Source organism: Schistocerca serialis, chromosome 3 (genome assembly GCF_023864345.2).
Source record: "Schistocerca serialis cubense isolate TAMUIC-IGC-003099 chromosome 3, iqSchSeri2.2, whole genome shotgun sequence".
NCBI classification, from domain to species: Eukaryota; Metazoa; Arthropoda; class Insecta; order Orthoptera; family Acrididae; genus Schistocerca; species Schistocerca serialis.
In genome coordinates, this window is record NC_064640.1 from 115,860,721 (window position 1) to 115,879,262 (window position 18,542).

The window sequence follows — 18,542 nt, forward strand, 5'->3', positions numbered from 1 at the left end:
AACGTTATCCTCTCGCTTCGTAGTATGCTGACATATCCGTACGGTCTGTTACAAAAATTCGGAAAGGGATAATCTCCACAGGTGTGACCCCTTTGTGCTCCTGGTAAAAAGCGTCCAAGATCTGAAGTATAGAAGGCCCACAGTCATTACTTCGATATGGGTGTAATAATGTAATAACGACACACTGTACTACTTGCATGTGAACATCACATCTCCACTGCAAGCTAGAAACAGTCGAGAAACCTTCACGAATGACAATGTTCTACTTGGCTCGTCATGACGAGAAAAACATCTCAGTGGTAGCATACACAGTATCAGCATTAATAAGCTAATTATGTAACAGGATACACAAATGAATTAGTGGTCGGTATTATTCCAAAAGGATGAGTATCTTTGAAAATGTGCGGAGATTTGTTATATTTAATTTATTGAAAAGTATTTCAGACAACGACAGACAACAATCATGACAATGTTTTTCGAACGACGTGATCTCTTCCACAAGGCACACCTGGCTAGCCTCTGCATTCTTGTCGCGTTTATTATTGACGGCTACTGGCAGTACACAGGCTATTCTGCCGTGCAGCGGGCGTTGTGCAGTGGACGTTGTGCAGTGGATGAATAGTTTACTTCTCACCATGGCAGAAGAAAAATTAATAGAGGCAGTGAGGGAACACAGAGAGCTGTATGACACAAAACACGCAGACTACATGAAAGTCAAACTCAAGAACCGGATTTGGAGTGATATAGCAAAGGATCTGAATTTGAAAGACGGTAAGTACTGCAATATTTATTTCACAATTTTTTAGTTAATACATATCACTGTGTACTTTGCTTGAGCACATAACCTGTGGAGCACAATAATGGTACAATAATTGGAAGTTGCTATATTGTCAATAATTACCAAGCAGAACTGACTGATGTTGCCATGGAACTGCTCCGCAAGTGTTGAAATATTGAGTGAAATTTTTCCTCACTTTGAAGGCAGTTGATGAAGTCCTCTTCCTGTTCCCTTGCACACGAAGTAACTGAGTTGCTGGCAACGGTTCGATGTCATTTAAATCATCTGCAACTACTACTGAAGATCGTAAATAGTTGTGCAGAACGCAGGCTGCTTTCACAACATCTTTCACTGTGTCGACTTTGGTTTCAATTGGTTTCCTGAACACGCGGAAACGTGATGATAGTATACCGAAAGCACATTCCACAGTTTGTCGTGCTCGAGAAAGTCTGGCATTGAAGACCTGATGTTCGTAATTGTCGGTAACCTGTCTCTTAGGATATGGTCTCATAATGTTTTCCGACAATGGGAAAGCTTCATCTCCCACAAACACATACGGCATTGGATCAGAAATTGTAGGTATTAGTTCAGGAATGGGAAGTAATAACGTATTTTTTCTCATTTTCTTGGCCAACACACTGCTAGCAAATACATGTCCATCGCTGAATCGTCCCATTGCACCAACATCAACGGTGATAAATTTGTAATCTGCGTCAACCGTCGCCATCAAAACGATGGAGCATGTATGTTTATAATTAAAGTACAATGATCCGCTTTTGCCAGGTTTTTTAATAAGAACATGTTTTCCATCGACTGCACCAACGCAGTGTGGGAATTGCCATCTATGTTCAAACCGTGAAGCGACTGATTTCCATGTCTGTGTTGTAGGTTCTGCTAAATACTTTGGTTGCATTTCTTTCCATACAGCGGTAGGTACTTCTTTTACAATATTAGATACAGTTCGATCTCCCAAGAGATAGTTATACGCAATACTTTTGTAGCTGTCACCGGAGGCTAAATATCTGAAACAAAACGAAAGTATATTGTTAATGTGGAACGATAAAAGTAGATTGAAAATATGTCTTTATCCAAACACTATAAGTTAATATTGCTTATCTTTAGTTTGTCTATCTATATGGGACAACATTAATGCCTTATTAGTTATACGTTGTTAATTATTGCAGGGGAAGAGACAAAAAATTCGTGGCTGAAGCTGAGAGGCAGCTATCGAGATGCACGACGACGACAGGTGAAATATATGAAAAGCGGAGCTGCTGCTGAGAATATCAAGCCGTGGAGATATCAAAACCAGATGTCATTTCTTGGACCTTTTATGACAGCTGGTCCACGTGATAGTAGTCTAGGTGATGACAGTGATCACGGCTCGCAAGCTACAACTAAAACATCAGCAAGAAGTGATACACTGGAAACCGAGGAATTAGAAGATAACAACTCACTCGACAATGAGGCGAATGAGCAAAGTCAAGATATTAATAACTACGACAGCAACGAAGTATCTAGTAGGAGCATAGGAACGGAGTGCATAGCACATCACACCGCTACTTCGACTCCAGTTATTCAAAGAAATCAATCAAGGAAAAGAAAACAGGAAGACGTTGTAATTCTGCTAAAACAATCAATGCAACAGCGTGAGGACAGAGCAAGACAAAGAGCAGAAGAAAGAAGAGCATTGGAGTCACACTGTATCAAAGATGACCCTCTTTACTATTTTTTTTATCTCTATGTATCAGCTGACTAAAAACATGCCTGAAAGTTACCAACACAGAATCAGAGATCAACTTTTCCAGGCTGTGTCACTTGCAGAAGAAGAAATAATGAACGTAAGGAGCCAGACACCTTCGATGTCATCTTCTTCAAATAATTCAGCGCCATACAGTACAGCACCTTTTTCTCACTCTTCATCGCCATATATATCGACTGATTCAGACCAACAGACAGCGTCTCACTATTCAGAACAGCAGCAGATGGAAGAATTGAAGGTCGACACAACTGAATCCGGTTTGTCTAATATCACCGATTTTGTTCACCGTTTTCAAGAAATCTAAAGGGACCATCACAATTATGTTTGCTTAAGACTTTAATTCTTTTTTGTATCAGCATTTTGTGTATTTTTCGTTTTCTTTTCTGAGTAGCTTTCGCTGCACCGATCCAGATTTTCATTAATTATAAATTAACATTCTTTGTTTATGAACATGTATTATTGCAATAAAACACTAACAAGAGAAATTTGGTAAAAAAAAATTTTAAAAACCCACTCCAGCTAGCAGAACGGTTTTTTTGTCAAGGTGAAATTCGCTTAAGACCTAGCTTGTATTGCACTAAGTTGCGTGAAAAGTGTACAGGGTGCTGCAATTCGTTGACAAAATTAAGTTATTTCCTGGTGCTCTCGGCGAATCTGCTTTGGCAGAATTGCAAAGAAAAACAAAAGGATTTTTAATGCTTCAATATTTAAGAACCACTTATTAGGTTTACATTTTTCTTATTCTGATCCGTAGATATATTCTATGGCTAAGTTCTAGTACATAGTTTGTTAATTTAGATATCACAGTGAGTAAGCAGTTGCGAGGAAAGTGCAAGTCCGAAAAAATTCTCCAATCAAGGCGCTCTTTTGCAGTACGCCGACTAAACCATAAGAGCAACAGAACTTGATTCAGTACTGATTTGTAGACCTCAAAAAGACCGCTAAATAGTATACAAAAGCATATGTTTACCTTTTACAACAGTCAGACTCGACATTTTTGTGTTATATAATATTGTGCGAGGCACCTTCCTAATACAAAAATGGCCATTGCATTTCAACCGTGAGAGATAAACGTATGCTCTCGACGACTTTTATTTAGACTGTTTGAGTTCTGGTACTATGTACCTTGATGTAGATCATATGCTTTAGGCATAGTATAACTAGAGAGCCTACTGATAGCAAATATTTTTAGTTTGTGTGGCCGGTTAAAAGACGGCTGAGCGTAAGCATAGCTAAGATAGCTCCCGATTAAACACCATTAAAATCAATCCGTTAGTTTCGGCGCTACGATGCCCTCCCTCCTCCCCGCTCACACACACACACACACACACACACACACACACATACACACACACACACAAACACACGTAGGAGTCAAAGTTATATAACACCCATCGATTCTGTGTAAGGGAGCTGAAAATAAAATGCCTAGACACAAGGGTGCAACATTTTATAATTCCTTAGATAAAAAATTAATGTCAGCGTTCATCACTTACCTCAAAAATACTGCCAGTTTTTGTTCAGTAGCAATCGGTTCCTGTGCATTACACCCATTTGAATCAATAGCGTGCTTTACTATCCCATGTACTTCAGAAAACTACTTTCTGGTCATTCTGAAGTAATTCGTGAAATCAGTGTCACTCATCTTGGTCGTAGTTTGAAATTGTCCACATGTTTTTCTTTCATACAAAATATATTTATTTGTGGATTTGAATTTTTTATTTATTAATGAATAAAGCAACACTTCTTCTTCAGCGTTAGTATCCGAATCTGATTCGGAACTCAAGTCTAACAATAACATCTCTCTTTCTCGCGACACACACATCGTCAGTCTGACAAGCAGTAGACCGGTATTCGGAGTCTGGCACGCGCGTGTCACACCGACTAGAGCACACTCGTCACATACGCGTCTCAATATGCGCAGGACCACGCGACACGTGTCGAACGCGCGCGCTGCGCGGCAAAATCGTGTCACGTCACACGTGCTATACGCGTCTCAATTTGCGCCTAGCCTTAAGTTACTCGGGATACGCGTAACCATGAAATCATGTTCGAAAGAAGTGTTAATTCTGGGATGACTTTAATTATCTATCTTCACTTTGCGTATGTCGTATTTTCACGTGCCGCCGCGGGACAGACATTCTACCATTATTTAGCGTGGCGTTTGATGAACATTATCATCAAATTATAGCGAGCATTCACTTAAACATTTAATTTGGACAGTTATAGTTGCATCAGCGCATTAGACTCTGAACTGCTCTGTTAGTCAGATTGTGTGGATTCTTTTTTTTCATCTGTGACTTGTAACGTCTAGAGAAACAAAAACAATATATTATGTAGTAATTAGAGAATTAGATGTATCATATTGTGTCATTGTATAAAATTATGTATTTTTTTTTATTATTTATTTCTGAAAACGTCTGCGTCGGCGAGTAATAAAACCGACACAGAAGATAAATGTTAAACAGAGATTGAAAAAGGAACTAGTATATAATACGTGTTGAATATGAATGTCTTTGTCGTCTTAATTTGGAAGTTGTGCGAGTAAGATCTCCTGTTGTTGTCGTAGAGAACGCCAATGTAGCATTCTTTTGTCGAGACTAAGCAATGTACGCCATTACGTGTGAATTCACAAAGGTCTGTAATCACTGAGATATTTAAAGGTTTTAATAGAGGTGTTTAAATGAAAACTTGTATTATTTATTGTTAAGCTTGCTTGCATATTATCCCATCCTGTTGAGACATTTTTCAGTTATATAAATATTATCTGTGGTGCTGAGCTGCGTGGAGAACGAAGAGCCGCTGCCGCGGCGTATTTAAACGACTTACAATATAGTCGAGCATACCGCAAGGAAGCGGTAAAATAATAGTAAAATAATATTATTTCTTTTAGCTCCCAGACTGGCAGTGAAGATCAGCAGATTTTATGATGTGTTGCAGATTGACGCGGGCTGCTGATAGGATATAATTATTTACAGTGCAAATAATTTAATGTACCTTCAGAATCTGATAGGAATCTTGCTGTGCTCCGTTCTGATCTGGCAAACTTTATAGTGACAACGTATTTTTTAATGAGAGTCTCATGTTCTTGGGCTAGTCGTGGTATGAAATAGCATTTTAACGAGAAATAAAATCCACTGCGAACTTGTGTTTTTGAACGATCACACGGACTGTAACATCAGTGCTCATAACAAAGTAATTTTAACTTTTACTCATTATGAAGTAGGGAAGATATATTGATTCTTAGCATGAGTTGCAGTTATGAAAAATCGTTCCTTAAATTGTAGGCCAGATACAGAACAATTAGACTTGCATATATACATTTTATTCCGCTAAAAGGTAATGATGATAAAGAAAAGCAAAGCACAGCATTGCTAAAAGTATTTCACGTAACTCTTTTCGTAAATGTGTTGTTACAAAGAGAATAAATAAACCAAAGAGCAACAATTTTACAATCCGCGAGAGAGTTGTACGTGAAACTGTCGCCCAAAAACGCGGGGCCCGAATTTGTAGTGGCCACAAATATAAAATTTTATGTATTTTTCTTTCAGTGTTGATTGTTATGTATGTGTAGATATATATGTATTTAGTGATAAATGTATGTATGTATATCATGATCAATGATATGTATTAATGGATGTGTAAACACTCTTTCATGACAAAACGTACTACTGCATACGAGTCTGAGAAGACGATCCTGGTAGTACTGAGAAGCTGTAACGACTACGTAATCCGGGGGCAGCCGAACCCCGAGATAAGATAAACTAAAGGTAAGACTACAGTGTAGTTGTCCTGTTTGTAGAAGTCGAGCTCCAGTGAAGTGATCTCATTTCGCTAGTGGTGTGCATATTGTGCGTAGTTTGATGTTAGTGTTTGTGTCAGGACAAAGTTGATGGTAGATAGTAATTTTTAGTGTGCAGTTAGTGTAGATAAATTAACGTATTTTGTGTGCAAGGGGCAAAACTGTCAGACTTTGTGGTTTAGTAAGCAATTTATGAATATGGTTAAGTTGCGTAGTCAACGTCCGAGCAATATGGATACTGAGGAACAACAATTAGTTAGTGCAGGAAATGTGGAACCGGGTACCTCAAGTAGTACTAGTACTCTCTTTGAGGATATAACATGTGAGAATGTGGGGGCAGGGGCATAGGAAGTGGTGCCACCGCCCATTAGTCCTCAAGGGGATGTAGAGAAAGAAGTTGTACCACCACCAGAAAAGCAGGAACCAGAGAGTGGTAATCTGCCTGGTGGGTATTCGCTTCAGGCTATATTAGAGCGCGTGCTGAATTATCGGGCAGAATTTGCGCAACAGCAAGTCGAGCGAGATCGCCGGCAAGCTGAGCGGGACCAGCAACTTGTGCAATCGTTAGAAAACATGAAAAAAGAGATTGCAGATATGAAACAGAATTATGAGTCGATACCTAAGGCCGTGCAGGAGCTGACTGAACAGGTCAACAACCTGCAAGTAGCAAACACTAACAGGGTAGACGAAATAGGTGTATTAGCCAATCGAGTAGAAAAGCTAGAAACAGATTCCACGCAGCTTGTAGAGCAGAAGTGGAACGAACAAGCAATTAAAATTGAAACAGAATTCAACTCATGGCTAGAAGTGAAGGAGTGTGAGATTGACAAGAACATTAATTCCAAAGTACAAGCAGCCATAGCAAATAGAGGATCTGAATCGTTCAGTACCGCAGTGAATAGTCAGGTACAGAACGACGTGCAAACCATCAAACAAATACTCAGTGAGGATATTCCGCAGTGGCAAGTGAATATGAACAAACGGATATCCGACCTGGAGAAGGGTTTAGCACAAAGCAGAAAACATTTGGAACAGGAACCTCTGTCGCCAACAGCCCATGGTTTCGGCAACGCACAAACTTATACGCGATACAACAATGGGGAATCTGTAGTCGATAATGCGAAGAGCTGTAGCTTCGGTTCGGAGCACACAGCATATGTCCAAGGAGCAAAACCATGTAGTTCAAAAATATTAGTGGAAGAAAGTTTAATCAAAAATAGACAATTTCAAACGTTTACTACTGAACGGAAATCAGTACACCCAGTAGTATTCATAAAAAGCTTTAAAAATATCTTGCCCAGTGTGTGGAACGAAACACAGAAAATTCAATACGTAATGTCGTACATTCAAGGTGATGCAGCGTTGTGGGCTACAGAAGTAGCAGACAGCTGCATGACATATGAACAGTTCGAAAGGGCATTTCTATCGAAATATTGGTCGCCTTGTATACAAGAGCGGCTAAGAAAAGAAGTATATAATCCCGAAACGTACTCACCTCGTCTGGGGAATTTGAGACGGTATTTTGAAAAATATATAAACAAAACACGCTACTGGGACGAGCCTATATCACCAAGAGACATAATAAGACTACTAAAATCACATTTACCCATTCATATCAAAGAGAAATTAATACACGTACCAGAAAGCGATATGGAAAACTTCCTGTCTGTTCTAGATTCTATAGACTTGATACAGGAAGACGCAAAATCAGCGTGTGATCACTCGCGGAATAATGGGTCAGGATGTAAACATGACAGAAATAGTAGTGCACAAAACCACAACCATGGAAATGGTGGGGGTGGTAACAAGCGGCAAGAACATTCGCAAAATGGTAGTAATGGTAGAGGCCAGAACGGGTATGGACAAACAACCTATAACAAAAGGCGTCGATTTGACGACCGGTACGAATCTGGAATGTCAGGGACCAACCGCGGGAAAAATGCGCGAGGTCAGTGGCAGAGCAATTATAGTGATAGTAATCGAAATTGGCAGCAAAATCAGCGAAGAAGCCCAGAGCGACAGGGTAATGACCGGTATGACAACAATAGACCACCGCCGCAAAACGCGCCTATTGCGCAGCCGTGGCGGCCGACAAATCAGAGTGTACATATAGTGGAGGTCGCGGACAATAGCCTTCCAAGTACTTCACAAGTAACTAATTCAACAAACTAGAATCGGCCTCGATATGCTCTCCATCGATGGCCGAGGGATGGAGTGAGAGCAACACGAGTGATAATAATATACCTGGGATACGTATGCTGCGATACAACGATGGTGTCAGTATGGATAAAGATCTACTGAACGAACCACACGAATGCAAGAAAGATAATAACGAAAATGTGCAAGCTATTATCGAAGCGAAAATCAATGATGTTGCAGTGAATATAATCATCGACACAGGTGCCTCAGTAAGTGTAATGAGTATGGAGTTATTTAAGGCACTGGGAAAAGGACATAGCATTCCGACTTTCCCGGTTAATAATTGTAAGGTGTCTGGAGCCATTGGTGCACAGAGCCAATCAGTTAAGTACCAGGTGCAGGTGGAGATTTGTAAGGAGGGCGAAGCCATAGTGAGCTCGTTCCTCGTTGTTAAAGGATTGAAGGTGGCCTGCATTCTGGGAGTAGATTTTCTCCGTGAGAGGGACGCATTGGTCGACCTCTCCTTGGGGAAATTAAGCATAGTTAATAGGGGTAGGAGGATTGAGTTATCTATGATGAAATCGAAGGAGGTACTTGTGCCGTGTTGTAATCGAATCAATATCAAGGGTAGGAACCCTTGGGTACTACACCTTGATGATTTGTCACATGCAGCAGACCTCTATTACCCGAATTTAGAGGATCGAAATTTTGAAACAAATGTTGAGGCATTTCAAACCAAAGTGCAGGAATCTGAAGGTTTAAGCGATAAACAAAAGCAACAGTTGACGCAGCTGCTATCGGAATACACTATGGTATTTACCGACCGACCAGGAATAGTCAAAGGGTACCACTATCACATAGAGGTGATGCCCCACAAAACATACTGTCGCGCAACTTATTCCATCCCGAAGCCAGTCTAGTTGAAAGAATATTCAGAGAATTGAATAAGTTCCTTAGAATCTACATAGGGAACCAACATACAAAATGGCCAGGGCTAGTACCGAAATTTGTAGAAATACACAATTTAACACCCCATTCAAGTACAGGCTATCCACCGGTAGAGATATTGAAGGGATTTAATGAGACACCGAATGAATGGCTCACGCCTTTGCCGAGACTACCAGTCAAGGCAGAAACAAGGGAGGAAAAGATGAAAAAGATATGGAACAGACTAACCAGCTGTGCGGCAAAGAGGAAAAGGAAGTACGACCGAGGTGTAACTAACGAACAGAAATATAATGTAGGAGATCTAGTACTTATTCGTAACCACGCTAAATCCTCAGCCACCTTAAAACAGAATAGTAAGTGGCAATTGCTATATTCAGGGCCTTTTGAAGTAATAAGCGTGCCACACGAATGTAGCTATTTGTTAGCACATCCCCATACGGGGAAGATCAAAGGATTGTATCCAAGTAAAGATGTGAAGTTATTTATTCAGTGACATATCACATATAAAGAGTAATAGTTGTAAGAAGATTTTAATTGTGTTTTAGAATATAAGTATGTTAGTATTAAGAAAGAAATTTGTGTGTAATGAAACTTGGAGGAAGTGGATTCAGAAAGTAGGCAATAGCTTACACAGGAAAGATTTTGTTTACAGACAATTAGAGCCATTTAAAAATTATAGGCTCATTAAGCAACGAACAATCTTCTTGTTGATAAAGTGAGGATTAATTTCTTGAACCATTTTCTATGTGTAGTATGTAAGTGCAATTAATGATGCAATCTAATATAGTAAGGTAACTGTTGTAATTGTATTAGGGTAAGGAACCCTGAGAGAGAGAGTCTTGACTAGCCAAACATGGACTCTGTAATATGCAACAATTATGTGATGTTTGCTGCCAGTAGTGATATGAGAACGACACTGGAGCATAAGCTAATCAAAAAACAAGCCCGTTCCGTGGAAAATCCGCTTTGTATATAACAATGCTTCAATTGAAGCCTGTGTGCGTGGTACACGCCCTTGAATATTCATTACGCGATACGCGAATTAAGTCAACCAATGTGGAACCTACACTGTAGTCATAGAGGAAAAATTATCAAAAATAATGCTGGTGCTAAATGAAGAATTTATTGATCAATATGCCCAAGTCAAGCTGTCATGCACATGGTAAAATCTGTTTGATAGATGGGTGATAACCAGGCAAGCTACACTGATAAGCAAATTAAAAAATTTTTACAAAAGGGCTGTATACGCCTAGTAACAATATGAAAAGTGTGTTGTGATAAGGTAAAAACAAATAGACGCCCTGTAGATGAGAGTGAGTATGTGAAGAACAGTTAAAGGTGTTAAAAAATAAACTGTGTGCATAAACAATGGAGGAAAGGACGGAATATTGTGTGTAGCAGGGACAGAAAATGACTGTTGTATCTGCACCAATATATACGTCGATAAGTCTAGTGTTGAGTGACAGACTGTCCTAGTGCAGTGCTCAACGAACAATAGACAGTGTATAAAAACAGTAGTTATTGATCCGTTCGGAGTCGAGTTAAACGAACATCGCTCGACGGGGACATTTAGTATGTGTGTTACGAAACATTTTCACGTGTTGAAAGACGCTCTGGCAGTGTACCAACCGTGGAGTGAGTGAAAATGTGTAGTACAATGTGCGTGTGACGAACCTTGAATACCAGTGTCACAATGCCACAAGAAACCTGTTATCACGCCAAACCATCCTGTGCATACCAGTGAAGCGACGGCTTACTGAACAATAAACGCTTTTAACAAGTTGCATCTTCTTCCACAGCTAGTAATCTGTGTCCTTAAAGACAGTACACCGTTGTGGAATGTTTGTTTCATGCGCTACAACGGGGAGCTATGCGGAGAAGCCGAGACGAGTGCCGTGCCGCCAGCCAGCCGGTCGCGGTAAACCACTGCCACTCGCCGACATCGGCGAATGGTTCTCCGCGGTTCGCGACTGCTTGGGCGCCACGTCAGCACGACGTCGCTGTTACTGAGAGCCGGTCGTCGAACCCAGCGGCCGTCGGCGCGCGGCGTTCCAGACGACGCTACTCAACAATTGCTTCGCGCCGCCAGCTCCGTACAACATTGTTGTCACTCAAATGAACTATCAAATATGTGTTTAATGCACTAACATGAATAGGGTTTAGTGGACACGAAATGACGTGACAAACCCTTGTTTCTTTTTCCTTGAGTTATTCAATACGGACTCAAAGTATTCATTGGTTCAGTGATATATAGATATAATATGTTTTCGTCATGTTAATGAAGTATACTCGCATGAATGATGGACATTTTAAACCAATTGTCGCGAGTAAATGCAAGGACGATTCATGATACTACTGTAAAAATGTGTAACAAGTGACTTTTATTACAATCCAAAACACAAATATTATATGGGTAACAAATAGACTAAAGGTTTAACATGCTCTCACAAATAGCCTTTGTTATATGTGAACATTGGATAGAATCTGAACTTTTTGTGATAAAACTGGGTATTAAAACAAACCAGACGAGATGACCATGGCTCCGGCGCAGTTTTCCCAGGTTTTCTGATCGCACGTAGCCCGAATGAGGGAGCCAAATAAATGTAATGACCCTGGGACTAGGTTGACGGTCACCTCGCAAAGTGAAAGAACAGTATAAAAAGTGTAATTAAACCTACAGTGTAAAAGAACTAAAAAGTGTAAAGTGAATGATCCAACCAAGGTAACAGACAATAACCAAACAGACGTTAGTGGCAGCATATTGCCGAACATTTCCAACGTTAGTCAATTGCTGCCAGGAGGCATTGTAACGTCTAGAGAAACAAAAACAATATATTATGTAGTAATTAGAGAATTAGATGTATCATATTCTGTCATTGTACAAAACTATGTATTTTTTTTATTATTTATTTCTGAAAACGTCTGCGTCGGTGAGTAATAAAACCGACACAGAAGATAAATGTTAAACAGAGATTAAAAAAGGAACTAGTATATAATACGTGTTGAATATGAATGTCTTTGTCGTCTTAATTTGGAAGTTGTGCGAGTAAGATCTCCTGTTGTTGTCGTAGAGAACGCCAATGTAGCATTCTTTTGTCGAGACTAAGCAATGTACGCCATTACGTGTGAATTCACAAAGGTCTGTAATCACTGAGATATTTAAAGGTTTTAATAGAGGTGTTTAAATGAAAACTTGTATTATTTATTGTTAAGCTTGCTTGCATATTATCCCATCCTGTTGAGACATTTTTCAGTTATATAAATATTATCTGTGGTGCTGAGCTGCGTGGAGAACGAAGAGCCGCTGCCGCGGCGTATTTAAACGACTTACAATATAGTCGAGCATACCGCAAGGAAGCGGTAAAATAATAGTAAAATAATATTATTTCTTTTAGCTCCCAGACTGGCAGTGAAGATCAGCAGATTTTATGATGTGTTGCAGATTGACGCGGGCTGCTGATAGGATATAATTATTTACAGTGCAAATAATTTAATGTACCTTCAGAATCTGATAGGAATCTTGCTGTGCTCCGTTCTGATCTGGCAAACTTTATAGTGACAACGTATTTTTTAATGAGAGTCTCATGTTCTTGGGCTAGTCGTGGTATGAAATAGCATTTTAACGAGAAATAAAATCCACTGCGAACTTGTGTTTTTGAACGATCACACGGACTGTAACATCAGTGCTCATAACAAAGTAATTTTAACTTTTACTCACTATGAAGTAGGGAAGATATATTGATTCTTAGCATGAGTTGCAGTTATGAGAAATCGTTCCTTAAATTGTAGGCCAGATACAGAACAATAAGACTTCCATATATACATTTTATTCCGCTAAAAGGTAATGATGATAAAGAAAAGCAAAGCACAGCATTGCTAAAAGTATTTCACGTAACTCTTTTCGTAAATGTGTTGTTACAAAGAGAATAAATAAACCAAAGAGCAACAATTTTACAATCCGCAAGAGAGTTGTACGTGAAAGACTTTCAGAATACAGTGAACGTTTTTTCCACGATCGTTTTTGATTATGAATCCCAGACAATCTCCTAATTCCTCAGAGCTATAAGCTGTAGCTATAAGTGTATTTCTCAGATGAAGTGGGCACTAGGAATTCTAATTACTGGCTTCACATTTTGATAATCACTTTCTGGTTCCCAAAATTGTAGTTAGAGAGCCAGTGTTGAGAATGGCGAAACAACAGCATAAATAATAGGAACATTAAAATAATAACATTTAATTCCACCCGCCACCCCACATAAGGTGCATTGGCCGGGAAAGAAACTGACTAAAGTGAAAGTGATTTTTAAATATTCGGATTCGGGAGTGAAATGCGACGCGCAACTGAGTAACAGAGCAGTGAATGTGTTACGTGTGCATGTGGACGACGCAATTGGATTAACGACGCATCTGGTTTGACGGAGCTGGCACTGAGTCTAGCGGCGCTGCCGGCATCGCGAGAAGCCAGTTTCGCCGCACCGCAGTCATCTGCCGGAGCAACCGGAGCCGCACCTGCAGTTGCGGGCCACACAAACACACAACAGCCATCGGAGTGCCGTCTGCAGTTCAACGCGCTGCATCGCATGAGTAATCCTGGTACGCCGTGCAGGCAACGCCATACGTCGTACAGAAGGAACTAAGTTAAGTGAAAAGCTGTTAAAAATTTTACTAATCTGCACTAAAAGACTGTCGGAAAATGAACTGCCAGAAGAAACCGAGGGTAAACTTAAATCAGAACTTATGTCTGTTGAAGGAACTGTAAATCCAGACAATGGTTCAAGTGTATATATGCATGAAAGTAGTAATGGTAAAGTGGAATATGAAGCATTGTCTCCTGACAGTAGTGTGGGAAGGGGCAATGATTCAATAATAGAGACCCCTGTAGTAAAACAGAAATCAGAAATTGGTAATTTATTGGATGATAGTTTCTCTGTTGAATTAAAAATGAAACAGTCATCAGAGGTGGTAGAGTTTAAAAAGGATAAGTTAGATATGACTGATCAATCAGAAGTTTCATTTAGTTTTGATGATTCTGGTATTGGAGCTAGTTTTTCGTCACCTGAATGTGATAAAAAGCCAGCTAGTGAGCAACCCAAAGATACTGGGGCTATTGATTTAAATGTTATATTACAAGCAATAGCTGCCAGTAATGCAAAAATGTCAGCCAGTAATGCTAGAATGACAGCTGAGTTAAAATCGGATATAATTGAGGTAAATAACAGGATTGTGGCCAGCCAGACCAATTTTAATAAACGGTTTGAGGTAATGGACAATACCTTCAAGGCTGGTTGCAATAAGTTGAAAGAGGATCTGGACAATTTGAATTATAAAATTGATTACAACTGTGAGGATATTAAGAAAAAGGTTGCTCAACAATTTTCTGAAATGTATAAAACGGTAAAATCCGAAGTTGCTGAGGTTCGCAAAGACTTCCAAATGGAAGATGCGAAGCTGGAGCACAAGTTAACAGAAGAGATCGAGGCGGAATCTGAACTGTGCTCAGATAGGTTTAAAGATGTTAACATAAAAGTAAACATATGTCAAGCAGAAGTAAAGGCAATCAAAACTGATGCTACTCATATTGTGCAAAGAGTAGATAATGTTGAAATGAGAGTAGAAAATATTAGTACTAACATTGCTAACATTGAGAGTAATGTAGCTTCAGTAACTTCTGGTAATGGTAGTATGCAACAAATTGTAGCTGCAAACGCCGCTTTTATCGGGTGTCGGCAGTTCTTGCGGTTCGATCCAGATAAAAATATCCACCCGCTAGATTTCTGGAACGATTTTGAAGATGTGATTCCACCAACTTGGTCTGAACGAGAGAAAATCTCATTTATTAGAAGCCATTTAGCAGGTGACGCCATGCGTTGGTCAGCTGATGTTATGTTGAAGTGTAAAACATTAGCGGAGTTTAAAACAGCTTTCATTAATGAGTATTGGTCTAGCAATAAGCAAAATGAAGTGTTGAGAGAATTTTGGAGTGGAAAACGCTTCAATGTAGGCAAGGAATCTATTAAAGAGTTTGCCAGGTCATGGATCTCACGTTTGTCACATTTGGCCGAAAAGCTAATACCTGAAATGATAATACTAGGTCTTGAAGCCAAACTGCCATGGTATTGGCAAACTAGAATTATATCTGCCCCTACAGACAATCTCGATCGTTTCATTGGATATTTGGAACGTGTAGAGCGTGTGGCTGCCAATGAGGAGCAAGCACGTATTAACAGAAATGCTAATAACACTAGTAGTAATTTTAAGAACGAGCAGAATGGCAATGTAAACATCAGAACAGTAGGTGTTCGCCATCCTAAGAGAGGTAGGAATTGGAGAAATAATTATCAGAACCAACAATGGCATCCAAATGATAGTAATTTTGTTCCGAACAAAATTATGCAGGTAAACAACAGTGCGGAAAGCAATGCTGTGCCAGTTAACTATAATGGAAATAAAGGAAACAGTAGTAGGCCGAGGCAGGAAAACTAGTTCCCGTCTATGAGGACACTGGCGTTCACCAGGCGGTTACTTTTCCTAAGCCAGTAATGACAATAATTGGTAAGACAGATCAGAATACTCAAACTGAACATGTGGATGAAGGGTCGGTAGCATCTAAGGATACAACAGAAATATTAGATCACTCACAGTATTTGATAGATACCGTGTTAGAGACGCTTTCTAAGTGGGAAGATAAAGAGAAGGCACAGCAGTGTAACGGTAGGGAAGAGCTACAAAATACTGAATTGTTAGGTGAAGAAGCAGAAGAAATTCATGCTTATATTTACGATGAGGATGTTGTGCTCTTATCTAAAGTGCCTGTGCAGGATGTTGATACTGTACTAATAGATTTAGGACAGGAGGGAAGTGAGAATGTAGAGGGTAGCCTGTTGGGGGTCGATGAACCCAGTAGCTGTGACCAGTTGTCACTTGAGAAGGAACCCGACGATAATAATGAAAGTGGTTTAGCTGTAACTGGTATTATGCCTGGTCTGGAGGCGCAGAATCGCTCAGACTACAGTAATTTGGATCATGTTCAGCAAACTAAGTGTAATGAAGTCGTGCTGTGTTTCGATTTGAAATTAATAGACCGACTGTAAAAGGCAGCTGAAAATGTAATTCAGGAAACCCTTACACACTTTGACCTAAATGTAATGAAGACAGATGTCGATCACTTTAGTAGGAGACAAATCCAAAAGAAACTATTGGATGAATTTGAGGAACCACCTGTACAACCTAGAATAAGCCACCCTATAATAATAGTGAATATGTTGGGTATCAATGTACGTTGTCTCTTAGACAGTGGACGTGAAGTGAGCGCGATATCTCAGTCCTTCTTTGATGCATTACCTGGTAAAGACAAGCTTACGGTAATGAGGGTATCAGGACTAAGAATAATTGGTGCTACTGGCAAGGTGTCAAAAACGGTAAAGCAAGAAGCTTTACTGCCCTTTAACATTAATGGTAATTTAATTGATCATCCATGCTTAATTGTAAACAATCTCAGTATTGAGGTTTTAATTGGCATAGATTTCTTGTCGAAATATCATAGTGTTGTTAACATTGAAAGAAGCCAGTTAAAAATGGTCTTGCCGATAACTGGAGTAATTACGGTATCTTTTATTGAGAAACATGTAGTAACTAATGATGAAACTTGGGAGCTGCCTATACGAGTTCTGAAAAATAGGAGATATTGGGACGAAAGTGTTAATCTTAGTACAAGTAAGCTAAACACAGAAGAAGAAGAAGCAATTATTTTGGACAAAATAGAAGCTAAATTGCAGGAAATCGATAAAATTTCAGCTAATCAGAAGGAAGAACTGAGACAGGTTTTGAAAAGGCATCATAAGGTATTTTCAAATAGACCTGGCGTGGTCAAAGGTTATGAATGTCAATTAAAGGTGAAACCTGGCCAAGTGTTTTTCAGGAAGCCATATCAAATACATGTAGCTAGGAAGGAGGCAATTCGAAAGGAGATACAGAGAATGCTAGAGTGGGGTGTGATTGAAAAAGCGGTCAGTGAGTACAATAATCCTCTTGTTGTTGTACCAAAAAGAGATGGGAGTGTCAGATTGGTCTTGGACGCTCGTTGGTTGAATGAAATAGTGGTTAGGGAAAGTGATAGACCGCAGAACATGGACGAGATATTGCAAAAGTTCCGGGGAGTAAAATTCTTAACCTCTATGGACATCACGTGTGGATATTGGAATTTGCCACTGGCGGAAAGTTCAAGGAAGTACACAGCTTTCTTGTACGAAGGAGTTTGTTACCAATACCGTGTGGTACCTTTCGGACTTAATATCTCTGTTTGTGCCTTCGTACGTGTGATGTGCCATGTCTTAGGATCAGCCTTAATTAATAAAATCACAGTCTACGTAGATGATCTGTTAATAGCACCTCCTACCTGGGAAGAACACATAGTTTTATTAGAGGAAGTGTTAGAGGCTATTGAGAGAGGTGGCATGAAACTAAAGATTGAAAAGACAGAGTGCGTTAAAGAGGAAATAGGTTTCTTGGGATATATGATAAGTGGAAAAGGTATTCTGCCTGACCCAGGCAAGCTAGCAGTCATTGAAAAATTTGAGGCTCCCAGAAACAAGAAGCAGTTGAGATCGATGTTCGGTCTTTTCGGCTTCTATAGGCGTTTTGTTAGTGATCAGGCTTTTAATGCGCCCTGTCTTCACCTCCTGCTGAAAAAGAATACCCTTTGGGTTTGTACAGCAGAATGTCAACAGGCGTTTGAGGTGCTTAAACAATCTTTAATTAATAGTCCTATTTTACATCATCCTGATTTTGAAAAACCATTCTGTATGTCTGTTGATGCTACTGGCTATGGTATAGCTGTGGAGATATTCCAAGTAGAAATAGAGAACGAACAAGAAGTGCACAAGACTATAGCTTTCGCAAGTCGATCTTTACAGGCAGCAGAGAGAAATTATGGCATCTCAGAACTGGAAGCATTGGCAATTGTATTTGCGGTACAGAAGTTTGAGCAGTATCTATTAGGTCACAAGATAATTGTTTACAGTGACCATAAGGCGTTGACCTTTTTAAAGACCTGTAAGTTGAGGAATGCTCGTTTGGTAAGATTGTCATTGTATCTCCAGCAGTTTGACCTTGAG

The 18,542-nt window shown here is 39.7% G+C and overlaps 1 protein-coding gene across 1 annotated transcript; it reads left to right on the plus strand.

Moving 5' to 3' along the window:
* Positions 1 to 635: 635 nt before the first annotated feature.
* On the plus strand, positions 636 to 2,537 carry LOC126470712 (uncharacterized). The gene is made up of 2 exons (XM_050098713.1): positions 636 to 771; positions 1,963 to 2,537. Exons 1-2 carry the CDS (start codon positions 636 to 638, stop codon positions 2,535 to 2,537), a joined length of 711 nt encoding a protein of 236 aa, XP_049954670.1.
* Positions 2,538 to 18,542: the final 16,005 nt, after the last annotated feature.